Here is an 18204-nt window from a genome sequence, read left to right as displayed (position 1 = left end):
AATACCTTCCAATATCATTCTTTCCTCTCCATGGCGTTTCCTAGTTAAGTTGACCTAGGCTGTTACAAGACCATCAAATGAAAGCTGGGTTTTTTGAACCACCAAAAATACGGGCTATTTTGAATGTTGGATTTTAGGCAGTAACAAAACACAAGATATTCTAAAATTTCCGGTTCTGCAAAAAGAAAATCTCGATATTTCTGTTTATCTGTGTTATAACCAGGCTTTTACAGAAACTACACACCAGGCTGGAGCTTCTAGAAGTAAATCTGCTAAGAAAGGGATACAGAGGGACAAGCTCATTACCTGCCTGATGATCTTTCTGAGCCCACAACCACATATGTTTACAATGCAGCCCAAACTTCCACAGTGAACAAGCTCTGCATCTTTGTGCCCTTTTTTTTTGTGTACTATGTGGATAGTGATATGGGCAGTGGGCAAGCTGCCACCATAAGCCAGCACCCATTCCTTAGAATCATTCTCCTAAGGATTGCCTCACTGTTGGCAAGAAGTGGAACTGAGAAGGGGCACACAGAGGCTCTACACTTTTGCATGGCAGCAGTAATCATGTTTTCAACTGCCTGAGCTCAGAAGCACGAGTTGTCGCTACTTCTAGAAAGAAACTAGAAGTCACACTAGAAGCAATGAAAAGCGCTCCAAGTACTATTAGGATGAACACGAATATACTGACAAAGACACGTTTTCTTCAATGCATTTTCCTAATTCACATTCTGACTGCAAGAGACACAGTCAGCGCGGTGTGTTGTGCTCCCCTGCTAAGTCCTGCCAGAGCCATTCCGAGCAGCACAGGTCTGACACTGCTAACCATACCTGTAAGCTATTCATCCAACCTCCTGCTTCTGACAAGTGTTTTTAAAAACAGTTTGTGTACACTGTGATGAGCAGGTCCTATCATGAGGCAAGGTTCACCTACATGGAAGTAAATACTGAGGGCATGGACGGTGGTTGCGTTTGTCATTTAAGGCCATAACCAAGGGACAAAATATTCACATAAGAATGTAAAAGAATCCCCACCCCCTTTCCTCATCCCCAGCCTCTCCCTGGTTTCGCACAACTGGGAGCATTGCAGCTTCATATTTAAAAGATAATGTGCTGAAGATGTTAGAGTATGTGAGCAGACAGGCCTAAAAATTAAAAAGCTTATTCTGGGCAAGGTGCCACAGGACTCTACCCATTACACTAGTGTCCATTTAAACACTGACATGTTGAATCCTCCAAATTAAAAGGGAGCTTCCAACCCACATCTTGGGCAGACTGCGTATTTTGCTTTAGTTCTAATACTTGCCTTTTTAAAAGGAGGCACAAGCATTTGAAGAGATCCAAACAACTTCCTGAATGCTCAGAATTAGTGTCCAGATAAATACTTCTTTCAGGCATAGCTTTAAACATAACACCATCCAGAGGGAAAAGGACAATTGAGACAGAGGGAGGAAACGTAACTTGAGTTTTTCAATGTTAACACCTTTCTATATCAGCCTCTTGCAAGTCTCCCATTTCAAACTCAGTCAGATTTACTGTTGGGGAGTTGATGGAAAGCTGTGATCCATAAACAGGAGATCAATCATTTTGTAATGTGTACATGTCCACGAGGCTCTTCTAGTGAGAAAAGCATGCCTGACCGACCATCTTCCTGTGTCTGTGGAGTTTTGTTGGTTTTCATTAACAGCATCACAAAAAGAAGCTCCTCTCCCCTAACGCCCAGGTTGTTAATCCGGAGGAACACTGTGTGCTAGTATCCTTTAGACCACTGGGAGGATCTTCTTCTGTTAGAGAGATTTATAAGCCATCACCCTTTGCCAAAGCCAAACTGCTTATTATTTCTCAGGGCTGTACTTACCCACCAAGGCCAAGCACTGGGGTGGGGGAAGAGAGGAAGAGGAGGCCTTTCTCAATTATTCCAATAGTTTCACAAGACTGACAGAGTAAGATCCACCTATACCAGTTATTCCACTTTATGTTCTCAACAGGTCTAAGTAAGTTGCTAATTCTTCACTAAAATAACTCTGAAAACATGTTTGTAAGCATTGAAAAGCAAGTCACAGGCAGCTACATTTCAATTCTCCACAGAAATCATATCCTTGCCATTTACCCTAGTAACCAAGAAGGTCAATGAACACCATGGTCCTTAACTGGCTTTTACTCTTTTAGTGGCATGGAAGTGAGCATTAAGATGGGAAGCTATGTGTATCCATGTGGTTTTGCAGTAGCATTTTAATGATTTTTGTGTTTGGGTTGTTTTGGGTTTTTTTAATGAGTAACAAAAGTTACCCACCAGCTTTCATGCACTAAAAGAAATGGGGAGAGGACTAGTTCCAGTATAATCTGGCTACACAGAAGATTCAGAGAACTAGAGAAGAATCTCAGGTTTAAGCATAAGGCTACCTAGTTTGCTAGAAAAACAGGACTCTGCAGTTGTAAAATCCTTGGTTTTCTCCACGTTAAATACCACCATAAGCCCTTTATCTATGCTGCACAGAAAAACAGACAGCTCTAAACACACCCTAAATAATAAGGCTCATTTTGCATCTAGAATATCTGCAGCTTTCTCCTCTCCAAAGACTACTTTCTTTTGCCATGAAACACTATTAGTTGTTCACATGCAGTATTCAGGAATCCATCATATATATATACACTTACAGGTGCCTTCTTGTCAATAGGTTTTATAACAAACTTCTTGTCATTGAAAGAGATATTTCTGATTTCGCTCCAGGGGAACCCAATCTTTGGAGTCAGCCTGGAAAGAAGAGAAACATTTTTAAGAAGTGCTGCAATGAACTTTTTTCCCCCACGTTGCTTCTAACACACAGACTTAGTGGGATGCAACACTTCATACAGCTCTCCCAATGGACAGAAGACAGTAGTTGAACCAAAAACCCACAGGGAGGAGGGAAAGATGGCTAGTCACCTCCTGTACTATCTCTTCTCATTGCGATCAGCCACCCTACTGACCTTTGGCTGTGCAATAGGGATGGTCTCTACTGAAGACACACATTCAGCTTTACCAAACACCTACACTTTAAGTTCATTTCTTTGAAATCAGGGCCTAAAACCTGCAGCGTCCAGACTTTAGGTGTACGTGTTGCGCTTCCAGGAGGCTTCTCGCAGATAATGGGCGGCATAAGCCAAAGTAACGTGGCCACTCCCCAACACCTTCTAGCACCCGCAGAGAAGTCTACACTGCTGTCTTACAGCTAGCCCAGTTACCTCCATGCTGCCTTCACTACTGAAGTGCTAGGCAGGCACACACACAGTTGTTAGAAACAGATTTCTTGTCCTTTGTTTCCTCCCCTAGATTACAGGCAAGACTAGTAACAAAGAGCCCTCTTCCCTCCTTCCATGCAAACTGCTCTTTCAAGCCCATCCCACTACTCATGAAGCAGAACTTCACACCTTGGTCATGCAAGAGGCTGCGCCACGTGGCTCTCTCCCATTGGAAAGCAAGCACCCCTACGAAGCAAAGGGCAAGACTCGGACTCCCAGCTCTTCCTTGCTGCCTAGGAGTTCAGGTCTGTTGGTCTGTTTAAAATTACTTATTTGAGCTTCGTTAATCATTTAAGATTTTCCTCTGCTTTAATTTCTCCAGACTCTTTTTTAATAAAAAGCATTAAGTTATTCAGGAGATCAAATGTTTCTGAGCCATTCCAGTACTTCATCCTTACATACCTGCCCAGTTCTGCAGCAAGTTCCAGTATTACAAGGACTGGTGTATTTGACTGTAACCAATTCCTTTTATTCCCCCCCACCAATATTTCAATTTTTATGTTTAATATCGCATTATTATTCTTTTATTCTTCTCTTATCAAGGGAAGGTGTATTCCTGGCAGTTAACAATTAAGAATTGTGTCTTACATAAATAATAATACCAACAAGCAATCTTCTTATTATCTGACTCCTCCAATACATGTGTGTCTGGCACACACTGAAGTGCTGACAACTATTTCTAGCAAATGGTTTGAAGACATAAGTAATGGTTAGCACTTAGAGAAATGTGTATCCTCACGGTGAACCGTTTGAGCTCTGTAAGAATCCTTACTACGAAGCTCACTGGTTAAGGAAAAAACTGGCAATTTTGGAGGAATTTGCCTCAACATCACAAAGATGGAAAGCTACCACATAGCTCAATTTCACTGGGCCCAAGCATAAGAGAAAAAGCTTGCTCACTTTTAAATCAAACATCAAGAATAAAATACATCCTCTTTGGAACTTACCATTCCTTAACCTTTCACTCAACTGCAAGATTATGCAACAGTATATGTGTGTGTAACATTAAGTGAGAACTGCAAAGAAAATTATTTTACTAGACTAAGATTAAGTAATTACTCTAGCCTCCATCATATTAACTTAAGAGTTTCAACCCTAGATAATACAGTATGACAGACAACTAAAATAATTCATGTATTAATAAGTTCTATTGCAGATTCTCCTCTTTACTGCAGAGAAAAAAAACAAAACTTGAAAATACCTAGAAGTAGGACACCGATATACATTGCAGTACGGAGGCTTACACACCTACAGCAGTCTCATTTTCCCCAGCTTGAACTTCAACAATGAAATCTTTGCATTTTCACCTTTGCCCCAGTCCCCAAGTTTTGCACGTACAAACTAAAGTCGAGGTACACATTACCATTTTTCTAGTCCCCATATCTGGTCAAAAGACTTAATTACATAGTAGCAAGAGTTACAGCAGAAACAAAGAGTTTATTCCAGCAGTGTATTTGTTTTGCAAACGCTCTTGATAGCTCTTTACAGTCAGCGGCCATACTCTCTCTGCTTCTGCAGCTTGAAAAACCTGTTTGTGTGACCATGGTTACATAGCAAGACTAGTCATTCAAGACTGAAGTATTACATGAGCGAAACTACTTTTTCTTTCAAGTGACACTCCTTGTTTTCTGAGTGACAGCACGTTAGCATTGCAGAAAAGACTGCATTTCTCTTTGCCGTCTTAACAGAAGCTCCAGAGAGTTCCAATTAATATTTGGGTTGCATTCAAAGCTTTTTGGAGGCAAAGACATGGAACAGGTGAAATCCCCTCTGTATGACAATGACAGTCAGTTACAGATTAGTGACATGAAACCAAGACTTAGGACGTGGCGGGGGGGAAAGCAGCAGTCTAGACAACAATGCTTCATCTAAAAATGTCTATTCTAACTCCTCTTCAGTCCTTCAGTTGTGCGGTATTAGAAGAGACTAGCAGGCTTAGACACAGCTGTTCTCATCTTCATTTTATGTTTATTTATAGATGTAGTCTATCATTTCCCACCTACTATCCAATTAATAATGGCTTTGTCTTTACCAGAAGGGCTGATTAAAACTATGCGTACCTCAGCAAGACCTCATTTCATTCCTCGTTCATGGTAACTATATAGGTTAAACTCCTCCCTGGGTTCTGGGTGTTATCCAGCTTTGGTTTCATGTCCACCCCATAATCTGTCTTTTCCAAAACCAGGCAGTTGTACACACATCTATCATTAACTTTATTGTAGGAATGGCCTTAGATGTCCAAAACACCCTGCAGATATCTTAGCCTATCTAGATTTTTGTATTGTATCCACTGCTGGCATACCTGGCAACCTGACTCAAGGAAAAGCTTGGTAAACTCTTTAGTTCAGAGTTCAGCTCTACAACTGTGTACGATTTACCAGATGGCATTGTACAACTGACATCTTTCTTTATATGGTAGGTAGCATTAACAAGTCAGGCTACAAGGGTCAGGAAAGTCATGAAAGCATAAATGATGAAAGCTCATTTCCTAGCACAGCTTCACCTACTGATCCAAAATTCGAACATGAGCAAGTTCTAAACTTTTCCCTGATCCTGTAAATGATAAATGTTCCTTGGCTCCCACAGGAGCCCTCACTCTGGAACATCAGAGGTGGGGAAAAAAAAGTCTTACTTGTCATCCTTTTCATAGATGTTGAGCCCCAAGGCATCGACCCCCAGCCAAAGGTCAGTTCCTTTCTTATTCTTGATTTCAAAGTAGTTGATTCCATACATCTCCAGGTCTTGAGCAATCTTCAGGTATTCCAGCATGGCATTCTCTCTAGTTAAGACAGGAAGGAGATCAGATGTTAGTCGTCAAGAGAAACAAGTAACTTTTCCTAAACCAAGACATCAAACAAGGGTTAAAACTGAACATTCAGCATTTGGGATTCACTTTAGGAGTTAGGATATTACACCTATGAACACAGACACACAGAGTACTCCCATTTACCAAGCCCTAGTATTTCTGGACAGAAAATTAGAAGCTTTCATCTCTTCCAGCATTCATCTTTGTCTCAAGGTACACTCAGTGGGAAAGGTATAGTACCTGAACTTTCCCCATCTGCGAATGCAAATGCTTCAATGAACTTAAGGTTAGATGCACACCTGTACTTTTTTCCCCATTCAAAGTCATCACGGATATACTGTGCCTAGGCCCGTGATTTTCAGGAAGCCATCCAAGAGACTGTTCTCAGCACGAATGTGAAAATCCTATTGAGTTTTAGCATGTGATTTGATGTTGGACTAGAAAATATACACCAAGAGTTCCCCCACACAGGCCACTCTTGGAGTCTATTTCAAAAACTCGTTGTAGAACTGCAAGCTGGTAATTAACCAGTGACAAAGTGATTGGCGTAGGGACTGAGACAAAACACTTACTTGAGCATGCCACTGTGTTCAGCGTGCCACACCTGTGTCCGTTCTTCCCACTGCTCTCTGGAGAGCTTATGCTGGTCCATCACCCTACACAAGAAAGAGGTATTAGCCAGATTAGTCTTTGTGTTCTGCAGTATCTGTTGATGCTGATCTTTGCTAAAGTCTTACTGAAAAATCAGTCCCACCCATGAAGCCTTACTGAAATGAAGAGGAAGATACTACTCAGCCCAAAGATGTACTCAGTGAAGCAGAGTAATTCTGAATGAACAAGAAACCTGCAAAGCCTTTCTGGTCACTGACCAGAGACATGAGAGGAGTAAGCAGAACACTGCAAAAGGACCACATACATGCTGCAGACACCAGAGTGTTAAAGCAAAGCAAAAGTCAGTGTCATTCCTGGAATTAGACACTGTGCAGAGTGTCATCAGGGAGTGTAAACAGAAGTCATTTGTCTGATAACATACACTTATCCTGTGTGGGGATGGACTACGTAGCCTCAAGATTTGCTTTCCAGATACAAGGTTTTTAGGACCACACATTAGGATTGTGGACACACAACCTAACCTTCTTCAGGGACAACACATGCCGAATGCTGCTCTTTTCTTCTTTAAGAGGAGACATTCATACTGCCAGTTACCAGCATGGCAACAATGTTTAGGAAACAAAAGCCAAATTCAAAAGTATACTTCCTCTGCCTAACAAGCCCAAGGAGAGAGCACAAAAACATGCCCTAATATGACAGATAGAAATAAAAGGAAAAAACCTCCAATGCATACAGTTCAATTTTTAAAAAATCGCTATCAGTGAAACTCTCTGTATATAACTAGAATGCAAATTCTTGACTTTTAAAAACAACAACACCACAACCAAAAATGGGAGGCTGCATAAACCAACTCCTTCACCTTTGGGGGATCAGACGCTCTGAATTGAGGTATCCAGGCTTGTGCACCTCTTTGTTGTAATCTCCAAATTTGGCCTGCACTGCATAGGAGCCAAGAAGTACTGCTGTTTCAGGAGGACAGTAGATCTCATCACTGAGGATCCCTTCCTTCACCTGCAGGAAGAAGAGCTTCTGCGTGATGTCCTGGATCAGCTCTTCTGACACATCCTCTGGGAAGAACTTGGCACGGAATTTGAACTGGAGAGGATTCTCCTTTCTGATTTCTTGAGCAGAAACCTGAGGACAGAGGCAACACACACTGAGCAGGGTTGCAAACAGTAGAATAAATTGCTTTTACACATAAAAAGGGATTTGGGGCATTTGCCTTAAGAGGTGAGTGACTGGCAACTCATTACTGGCATTCCTTAATTCCAGCTGTTTACTGGTATGAAAACACAGAGGAAAAGCATTACGTTTTCCAGCTAAGCCAGTAAAATTCTGCTTGCACAGCAAACCTTAGTCACTTGAGAATGATTTACTATGCTATATCAGATAGCAAACCCATCCAGCATCGTATGCGTTTGACAGAGAACAGCCCTCTGACATTAAACAGGCATGTCACTGACTGCCCCATCAAGAAAAAACGTTCATACTCTCGTAAGAATTACAAGTCCACAAACGAGAGCCCATCAGAGACACCTGCGCTCTGTTACAACTGCCCAGCCTTGAAGTGACCTATCTTTCTGATTAGTGCAATAATTGATCCTGCACAAGCAGAGGCTAAAACCATTGCTAGCCAAGACATTCCTCCAGACACAGTAAGAATAGCTGCTTCTACCCAAAGTACCATATCAAGCTGCTGCTGTACATATGACAAATGCTGTAAAGCTTTCTACAATTCACACAGAGAGAAAGGGCAAACTTCCACCATGCCACACCTCACCCAAACAGTTCCCATTTTATCTAAAAATAATCATGGAGTTATGAGAATTAAGGAAAAATCAACAACAGGTACAAGGTTTATAAAGTTGCAGCCAATAAAACATCAGGAATCAGGTAAGATTTAACCTTTGTTCTGCAATTAGCCCAAAGTCTGGTACCTTTTTATCAAGCTTCAGCCAAGTCTGGAATCCTTTGTTGTCCACATACTGAAGACCAAAGTACCACACTTCTCGCAAACCTATGGTTTTAACTACCTGAAACAGAAAGGTCAAAAAAAAAAAAAAGTTATTGTAGGTAACAGTTCAATTGAGGTCCACGTGTCCTCTCAAATCCTGCATCACCTGTGAGTGCAGGCAACAGCATAAACCTACTCATCCAGCATCTCTTAATTTCATCTTGTAGACAAAGATATACAGTTACCATAGCAGGTGACAGCAATGGCATATTGTAATCATAGAATAGTTTGGGTTGGAAGCGACCTTTAAAGGTCCAACCCCCTGCAATAAGCAGGGACATCTTCAACTAGATCAGGTTGCTCAGAGCCCCGTCCAACCTGACCTTGAATGTTTCCAAGGATGGGGTGTTTACCACCTCTCTGGGCAACTCGTGCCAGTGGTTCACCACCCTCACTGTGAAAAATTTCTTCCTTACATCTAGTCAAAATCTATTCTCTTTTAGTTTAAAACCATTACCCCTTGTCCTAATCTACTTGTTCCACCCAGTTCCTAGAAGATGACACTGGGGACCTGGGAAACTGGGGAAGAAATGGGGCAGGTTATGGGCCACCAACTGCTAGGCTGGTATACTGGCAGCAGGTGGGGTTTCTGCTTGCTTGTACCTACTGGTCCTTCTTAAAACTGTGCTTGATAAAGCAGACAGGTTACTTCTCTCACCAAAACTTACGGTGGGAGATAGTTTGTAATAGTGTTAGTAATAACTACAACTAGTTACCAGTACCAGTACTAATGGCTCAAGCCATCTTGCCTGCCAGTCACTGAAGATTATTTGGTTAGAGGAAGCAACTGCTTCACACAACTGCTTCACACAACTGCTTCACACAACTGCTTCACACAACTGCTTCACACAACTGCTTCACACAACTGCTTCACACAACTGCTTCACACAACTGCTTCACACAACTGCTTCACACAACTGCTTCACACAACTGCTTCACACAACTGCTTCACACAACTGCTTCACACAACTGCTTCACACAACTGCTTCACACAACTGCTTCACACAACTGCTTCACACAACTGCTTCACACAACTGCTTCACACAACTGCTTCACACAACTGCTTCACACAACTGCTTCACACAACTGCTTCACACAACTGCTTCACACAACTGCTTCACACAACTGCTTCACACAACTGCTTCACACAACTGCTTCACACAACTGCTTCACACAACTGCTTCACACAACTGCTTCACACAACTGCTTCACACAACTGCTTCACACAACTGCTTCACACAACTGCTTCACACAACTGCTTCACACAACTGCTTCACACAACTGCTTCACACAACTGCTTCACACAACTGCTTCACACAACTGCTTCACACAACTGCTTCACACAACTGCTTCACACAACTGCTTCACACAACTGCTTCACACAACTGCTGCAATAAGTTCCCTGTGCGGTTTTGAAAGTTAAAACAAGCTGCAAGTATTCTCAAGGGTATCATTTTTCAAAATCACACAAATTTTTGAAGGACAAAATATTATTATTATATATTATTTTGATGGCCCAACATTAGGACAATTTTAATTTAATTTCATATATTGTAAATACCAATGAGACAAAAGTTCCAGAAACACCCTTGTTGACTGGATGGCACATTTACTAGTGAAAATAGTTCTGTGTGGACATGTTCCTTTTTCTCCATGGAAGAGATAGCCTAACAAGTTCCCAACCTCCTCCTACTCTTGACTGCTTGTTCTTATAGCCCGGTAGGTTGCTGCTAGCTTATCTACCTGTAAAACTGTGTTCTAGACAGAGCTGAGATCTGGAAAGATCCACTACACGGATATCTGGATCACTTCCTTGATGTTATTTGCAGAGTAGCCCCTAAAAAATTGATGTGGGCATGACCACAGGGAGCTGAACTGAGTGGAAGGCAAGAACTTTTAAAAATTACTTTGCAAGTTAGGAAAATGTGACAGACTCGAGAGGGTGTAGTTACATGGGCTTCAACAGGTTCGAGATGTCAAACAAGGTTCTTCTTCACCCTCCCCATTTATAGTATTGCTGAAGACACTCTGGCTGGAGAGCAGACTTGAGAGAAACAATGATTTTAGGATGCTCAATTAGTTTTTGCTGCAGTATCCCTTAAATTTGCTTACCATTGAGCTAGAAGCCAGCAGTCTGTACTTAGAAGCCAGAGCTTCCCAGGGTTGGTAAGGGGGATGAGGAAAAATGCATCATCTGAGAATTACTGTTTGTGTGACACTGTTGAGTAACAGGCAATTTATAAAGTTTAGTGATATGAGCGGACCAAGAAAATTGCTTAGTAATATGGAAAATGTGAGTAAGCAAATACAATTTTTAAGAATAAAGAGGTCAGTGCCTACTAGTTGAGGAAATGGCACAGCTTCATAGCTAGACATTATATTCAGTAGGCTACAGTTCATATATTCCACTTCAGCAGGGCCATAAGTAACTAGTTATAACTAGAGTTTATGTTTAAAAAAACCACCAAACAACCAACCCAACAAACAAAACCACTCCATACACAACAGCTTTTTTTAAAAAAGAGCTGGGGTCTGAAAATTCTTCAGCCTTTACTTGACTAAAATTCCTTTTCCCTCCTCCCCCAAAGTGGCTTGTTTCACTACAGAACAGACAAGTTTCTGACAGCTAGACATATTTTTAGAAGGGTCAGAACTGGGCTTTACTCAATCTAGCAGGAAAGCACAGGGGTATGTTGAGTGTGTTACTTCCTGTTGCACAAAAAAAGTGTTGCAATTTTGTTAAAGTAAGAACTTGCACAAATCAAGCAGTTATCAGGTCATTATCTCTGAATGTCTCTTACAAGAGAAAAAGTACACTTATTCTATAAATCAAGTTAGATTGCAGAAGCTTGCAGAAGTTATGACCCTTCAAGTTCTTCCCAAAACCTAAAGGCAAGGAAGGAGAAAGTATTAAGCTAAACTTCACAATTTGACCATTTGAGTTCCAATATGAAGAATAAAGACATGAATGTTTTATCCTGTATTCTGTGAAATGGTTTGTAAACTTCCTCCATATCAAAGCAAGGAAGAACTAAGAACCAAGGCATTATATTCAAGATGGGAGACACCCCCCCCAACCTCAAATGCACGAAGCAGGAAACCTTAAGTCTGCCCATTCTACCCAGAAATGCATTCACTCCCAGAAACTGCCAGTGGCACACTGTCCTCCATTTGAATTTCTTTTCCTTGTGGCCAGAATGCACCTGACTGCCTGTGCCAGCCGTGGGGAGGTACTCCAACCAGCTGCAGAGCCCACTGTGCTGCTTTTCAGGGCACTTCAGACCATTGCAGCGTAAACTCCGCACAGGTCTGGCTCGAGCAGAGCTGAACTGAGTTTTCACAGGTTTCCACTATTTTCTCCTTTCTACAAAAAGGTGTTATAATCCAACTTACATGCAGGATATGCTTATGCTAGCAAAGCCTAAAGCACAAGGACACCGCCAGAGTAGTTTTGCTAGCTGACAGCAGGCCAACAAATCATCCTGTGGTTTTTAAAAAAAGCTTGCTTCTTCAATGCCCTTTTCCCCCCACAGTGGTTCTGCGGCTCAAGTTGGGCCACTCCCCATACCTTCAAAAACCTGTTGCCTCCATAGGCTTTATCTGAGTGTAAACTTCATCTGAGATAAGGGCCCAGTAAAAGGCTTGCACAGCAGAAGTGAAGAGAGGATGTCACAACAGTTGCAGCTAAACAGTCTTCACCTTCCCCAGTTTTATGCTGCACACTTCAACTTTAGTCTTCTGTTGACATGCAGAAGTGCACCCCAAAAAGGTATGGACTAGGGATAAGAATTTCCAATCACAGGTTTTTAAACTCAAGCCATAGGATGTAAGAAGCAAGTCTTCACGAGGCGATAGTCTATCCAAATAGTGCAATACATGTTGCAACAAGCAGAATCTTCAGAAGTCCAGAACTACCTAGACAGCAAGCTAGAAGTATCTTGAATCTGAAGCATCCCGCCTTTTTCCATGTTCTCAGGATTTTGTGCCTCTCAGCTGGAGGTCAAGAAAATAGTTCCTCTTCTGCCAGAGAGATGAACCTGACTCTTAACACATGTAAACATTAGTGAATATATGGGGGAGAAAAAGGGTCCTTGTTGAATCCCTGTCATCAGGAACATAGGACATACTTACATTGTCTGATCTAAAGCACTGCTTTTAAAAACTTGGCTTTTAGTCATCTGGATTTTTGTGCCCTCAGAGATGAAACCTGAGTTCTCCGTTTTGGGTTAACATGGGAAGTGCTGGGGCAGGAAATTACCCTGATGCAAGGGTGGTCAGTAGCGAATGGAAGGTCAAACTCCAAATGCTGGTTCCATAAAAATGCAGCCATTTCATATGCGCTTCACCAAATTTCCAATCAATGAATACTCAATGTTTAACCCACATTGGTAATAATCAAAAGGAATTAAGTTATATTTAATGATAAACATAATTTGTAGTACTCTTTTGTATTCTGGAGTTCTGCAGTGATTGTAATTTGGTTTCCTCCTTTCACTCCCTCCAAGAACACACTAAATGTTTTTGTTTGTTTACAAAGTAGTTCTCACTGGAAATCTGCACAATTGCCACAAGGCATAGCAAGCTCTAGCTAACTCACTGAAATGAGAAACTGTACCAACAAAAACTTAGCAGGAACAAACACTGTTTAGCCAGATCTGTCTACTTGAGTTAAAGCTCAGCCACCCTGTGCTATCAAAGGCTAGCAGGCGACAAGGGGAGAAATGCAAAGGAGTTGCTGTAACGCTTCATAAACAGCTGAATACATGTAACTGAAGCCTGCATACATCAATTCTTAGTTTTCAGGGTTCCATGAGGAATTTCCAGAAGCAAGCTCTCTTTTTTTTTTTAATTATTTTTGAAATTACAAAATAACAAGTTCATTTTTCCTGCTGCAATCTAGGTCTTGCTTCAGTTTAGAAAAGAATTACAAGGTTTTAGAAAGTGCTCTTTGTTTATTTTAGTTGTCTTTATCTGACCTTTATATGTCCATCTCCAAACCTGTGTATTGTTAATGCAATAGCAGGAAGAATAACACTAAGGGAGGAGAGTCTTGGCTACTGTGCTGGTTTTGTCTGGGATAGAGTTAATTTTCTTTATAGTAACTAGTATGGGGCTGTGTTATGGATTTGTGCTGGAAACAGCGTTGATAATACAGGGATGTTTTTGTTATCACTGAACAGTACTTAGACAGAGTCAAGGTTTTTTCTGCTTCCCACCCCACCAGTGAGTAGGCTGGGGGTGCACAAGAAGTTGGGAGGGAACACAGCTGGGATAGCTGATTCCAACTGACCAAAGGGATATTCCATACCATATGATGTCATGCTCAGCATATAAAGCTGGGAGAAGAAGAAGTGGGAGATGTTCAGAGTGATGGTGTTTTGTCTTCCCAAGTAACTGTTACACGTGATGGAGCCCTGCTTTCCTGGAGACGGCTGAACACCTGCCAGCCGATAGGAAGTGGTGAATGAATTCTTTGTTTTGCTTTGCTTGCATGTGCAGCTTTTGCTTTACCTATTAAACTGTCTTTATCTCAACCCACACATTTTCTCACTTTTACTCTTCTGATTCTCTCCCCCATCCCACTGTGGGGGAGTGAGCGAGCGGCTGCGTGGGGCTTAGTTGCCGGCTGGGGTTAAACCACGACAGCTATTCATGCCCTCCACTTCCACCTCCCTGGGAACCCCTGGAGGCAGGCTGGACAAGTCTCTGCTCCATACTGCTGCACAGGGACTTCGTACAAGGCATATTGCTATAGTTGCTGCATGGAGATCACAAACTCCTGTGGTTTTCCACATGTGGCAAGTGGCTACCTCCAACTCAGCTCCTATATGAGTGCAGCTATGCATACATCTTCTTCATCAGTCATCTGAAGACCTGATTCTAAAGAGCTTTATGCACAGATACAACATTTCAACTTTAGAATTTAAGAAATAAGTAAGAGCTAAGCTGTATTTCAAATTAAGAGGTGCATTTTTACACACTACATACACTGTCTAGACATTTTAAATCCCTTATGACACTTCATCACCCAGCAATGCTAGGAAGACAGGTTTCACTGGAATGTAACATACCTGCAAGGATTTTTGCTTATTTCTTTTACTGCAATGGAATTTAGAGATCATAGTCCAGACTACTGCCCTTTGATTCGGAGGTAGAGGGGAAAAAAGAAAGACAGGTTTGGAATCCAGTCTTAAGAGAACACTATAGCCTGAAATGTACTCCAAGCTTAAGCAGTAAGAGCCCACACCAACCCTTCACTGACCTGGTCAAACAACTGTTTGCCTGTAGTGTTTGGCTGGATGGCAAACTCCAGCTCTGCGTCCATAGTAACAACTCGAACGTTGATCTAAGGAGAAAAACAAAAGTATTGTTTAAGATGTAGTGAAAGCTATTTCTCAGCATTAACATAGTACTTTGTGTACAATACAGTCTCCACGCTTTGATGCACTACTGTAACCTCTAAAATATACACACTTAAGCCCCAATTAGATTTGTGTTATCACACCAGCAAATTTAATTGGGGCACTGACTTCACTGTCTTATCCAGATTGCTCTACAGGTTTTCTTACTCAACATGGGATTGGATTGAGGTTCTAGTTAAACAAGAGGGCATTTTAGAGTTGACTGTTTCCAGGTCTAAACCTCCTTGGAATAAAGGCTCCTGTGACTGTGCGGCACAGCTGCCTGCAGGCCATCCCTTGGATTACAAAAAGCCCTAATGACTAAATTAAATTTAAGACTTATAATTTAACTTCCATTTATATTAGAGCTGGATTAATCTGAGGTTTTAAAGGCAAAAGGCTGCAGATTATTCTTACAAAGCAATCAGCATTAACCTGATAAAACATTCATTCATCCTCTCATAAAAATCTACTCAGCACATAAAAACAGCAGTTATGGGTACCAAATGATACTACAGGGCAAGAGTTCACTAAGCTATTGCTGTTAGTGAAGAAACAGCATAACCAGATTTACTGCAATGGTAGAAGTAGACTGCAAGCCAGAGGTTACTATTGTATGCAGAAGGCAAGAGTGTTTAGTGACTTGAAAAAGTCTATTAGCAGTTAATTTGGAAACAAAAGCAGCGACCAAGCTTGCAGGGAACAGCATAAGGACTAGCAAAATGGCAAATCAGGAAAGGATTATCTCCAACTGTTCTGACTACAGAACAGTCTATTGCTAGCCATATTATACTAGGTCTCCAAAAAACAACCACCCCAAAGCAAATTAAAAAAACAACAAACAAACCAGAAATGGATGATTGTGTAGTATAGTTCTACTAACAAGTTAGATTCGTAGCTTGGTATTTTAAAGAAAAGAGAAGAAAAAATGGACATGTAAATACAAGGCCTGACAACAGGCAAGCTACACACAGGTAAAATTTCATTACATTTTCCCAACATTTTATAACTGTCGCATCACAGACAGAGCTAACAGACCAGGAGAGCCTGCTACAGCTGCAGCACTGGTGCTCAGCACAGAGGTACACATTTGAAGAAATGAAAGGAAAGGGCAGAAGAGGAATAGAATCACTCACTACAAAACATTGACACTGCAGCAGTTTCCAGCCACTTAATTATGTATATTTAAAATCTAGGATAAATGTCAGGTAAAACAATGCTACAGTTAACACAGAACCGTGAAAAAAAAGTTGCCTGAGCTAGTTTTGTCAAATACATTAGAAAATTTTGCATTCTTTTTTAGCAAGACATGAAGGCATGAAGTGTCTTTTAACCTTTACAGAGATGTTTCTTTTTCCCACTCTCTCCCAGATGACAGAGGACCCTCCTATAGAAAGATGACTGAAGGCAGTTTCCAAGTCATGGAACCCCAGAACTGAACCAGAGAAGATGACTGCTTAGGTGCCTTGTCACTTTCAAGCTGCATTTATAAAGCAACGTCCTTTAAATTGGGTTTTTTAAAAAAAATTCCTCTAAAAGCAACAAGAAAGAACAAGCAGGAAAGGTTTTCTGAGAGCTCCTTTTCCTAGCTGTAGCGTTTGGGATCCATAATGGAGCATGGAAATGTGCTTAAGGCTTTCTTCCTGTGCCTTAAGAACCAAAGGTTTCCCAAATAGTGTTTTCAGTGTAGGAAGGGAGGGGAAGTTCAGATACCAAATTCTCAGGAACAGCCAGACTGCAATTCAAAGATGCGACCTTAAAAAGCTCCTGTTGCTTAATCCCTCTTGACAACAAATCCCTAATCATATTCTAATCCTTTCTGCCCACTTCAAGAAAACATATGCTCGTAATCCACGGTTTCGTATTGCGCAAGTTATTTGTATTTCTGGCTGAAACACCATAGTGGGTGTAAAATAAGTATCAATTTACAAGCTAAAGAAGTTGAAAGGATGTGCTTCCCACTCCTTACCAGAAAACCTGCAGGAAGTTGGCTGAGCACAGAATTCCAGTCAGTATCAGTACACTTGTCTTTTACTCTCTCTCCTTAGTGATTATTTGCTGGTGAAAAAGGGTAAACGCCCTAGTATAGGGGAATACCCTGTATTACTCCAACCCTTAAAGACTCTTTTGGATACAGTCCCCTTCCTAAAGGATCAGCTACATAGCCAGCTATTTAGTGATAAAGCCATCTACCTGTTACATCTTTTAAGAATTATTTTAGTATTAAGACCAAAAATTGAAGTCATCTGCTTTCCACTTCAATCATTTAAAGCCATGCAGGAACATGACTACCTGGTTATCCAAAAAGCTTTCAAGGACACTTGGGTGTGTGGTAAAGGTTAATTTCTGTGTTCTTAAAGGGCTGCACAACCAGCAGGATAAAGAGGAACTCCCTGGTGTCCCCTCAGACAAGCTGCTAGCCACATGACAGGCAGAGCAAGAAGAGACAGAGCCTCAAGCAGTTGTCACTTCAATGAGCTGAGGACTCCCTGGGAAAAGCCTCCCAGCCTCCTTCCTGCCATATTACGTCCTCTTGCTTCTCATCTCCAAACCTCAGCCTTGATTTCAAGAAGAACATAATGGTTTTAACAGTGTTTCTAACTGGATGTCCTACAACCACTCCACACAAGCTTTTAGCCACAGAGAAGCTGGTAGTGAAGCAGGCAAACAGAGCTTAACTCACCTAAACCCGTGGCTTAGACAATCTGAAGAAACCGTCATGTCTGTTAGGCTGAGAGACCATCAGTTTGGCATTCAGCTCTGACCACATGAAATTCCCCATGGCACCAAGACAATTAAATCAAAACCCAAGGTGCTAATCAAAGGGTTATATATTGTTGGGGAGGAAGAGAGAACAACTCAGACTAATTTCTACCAGCAACAAAAAGCAAGACACAGTTAAGACAACTTTCACAAGTGAAGTCCTGCTCACCCTGTGTAGGCAAGGCAGGTCATTTGTAAGACCCCTACCAAATCCTGGCTGTACCCCAAAACAAAATTGAAGCCATAACCAAAAAGCAAGCAGTTTTTAATTGTTTCAGAACACAGGGCTGTTATACATGAAATAAAGGTTTTTAAATACACATAGC

At 41.4% G+C, this 18204-nt stretch overlaps 1 protein-coding gene across 2 annotated transcripts in view; it reads right to left on the bottom strand.

The window, feature by feature from the left end:
- Positions 1-15055, bottom strand: part of EZR (ezrin) — a 19747-nt gene extending 4692 nt beyond the window's left edge. The window contains exons 1-6 of one of the 2 annotated variants that reach the window (XM_010284897.1): positions 14977-15055; positions 8638-8733; positions 7560-7834; positions 6661-6744; positions 5915-6061; positions 2659-2755 (exon numbers count right to left, since the gene is read on the bottom strand). In XM_010284897.1, coding sequence (XP_010283199.1) covers positions 2659-2755; positions 5915-6061; positions 6661-6744; positions 7560-7834; positions 8638-8733; positions 14977-15039 — 762 coding nt within the window. In that variant the 5' untranslated portion in view covers positions 15040-15055. Of the gene's footprint in view, positions 1-2658; positions 2756-5914; positions 6062-6660; positions 6745-7559; positions 7835-8637; positions 8734-14972 lie in introns of both variants that reach the window. The other variant, XM_010284898.1, reaches the window with a different exon arrangement.
- Positions 15056-18204: the final 3149 nt, after the last annotated feature.

This window comes from Phaethon lepturus, unplaced genomic scaffold, assembly GCF_000687285.1.
Source record: "Phaethon lepturus isolate BGI_N335 unplaced genomic scaffold, ASM68728v1 scaffold8604, whole genome shotgun sequence".
NCBI lineage: Eukaryota > Metazoa > Chordata > Aves > Phaethontiformes > Phaethontidae > Phaethon > Phaethon lepturus.
Note: the sequence above shows the minus strand (reverse complement) of the source record. Positions and strands in the feature narration are given on the sequence as shown.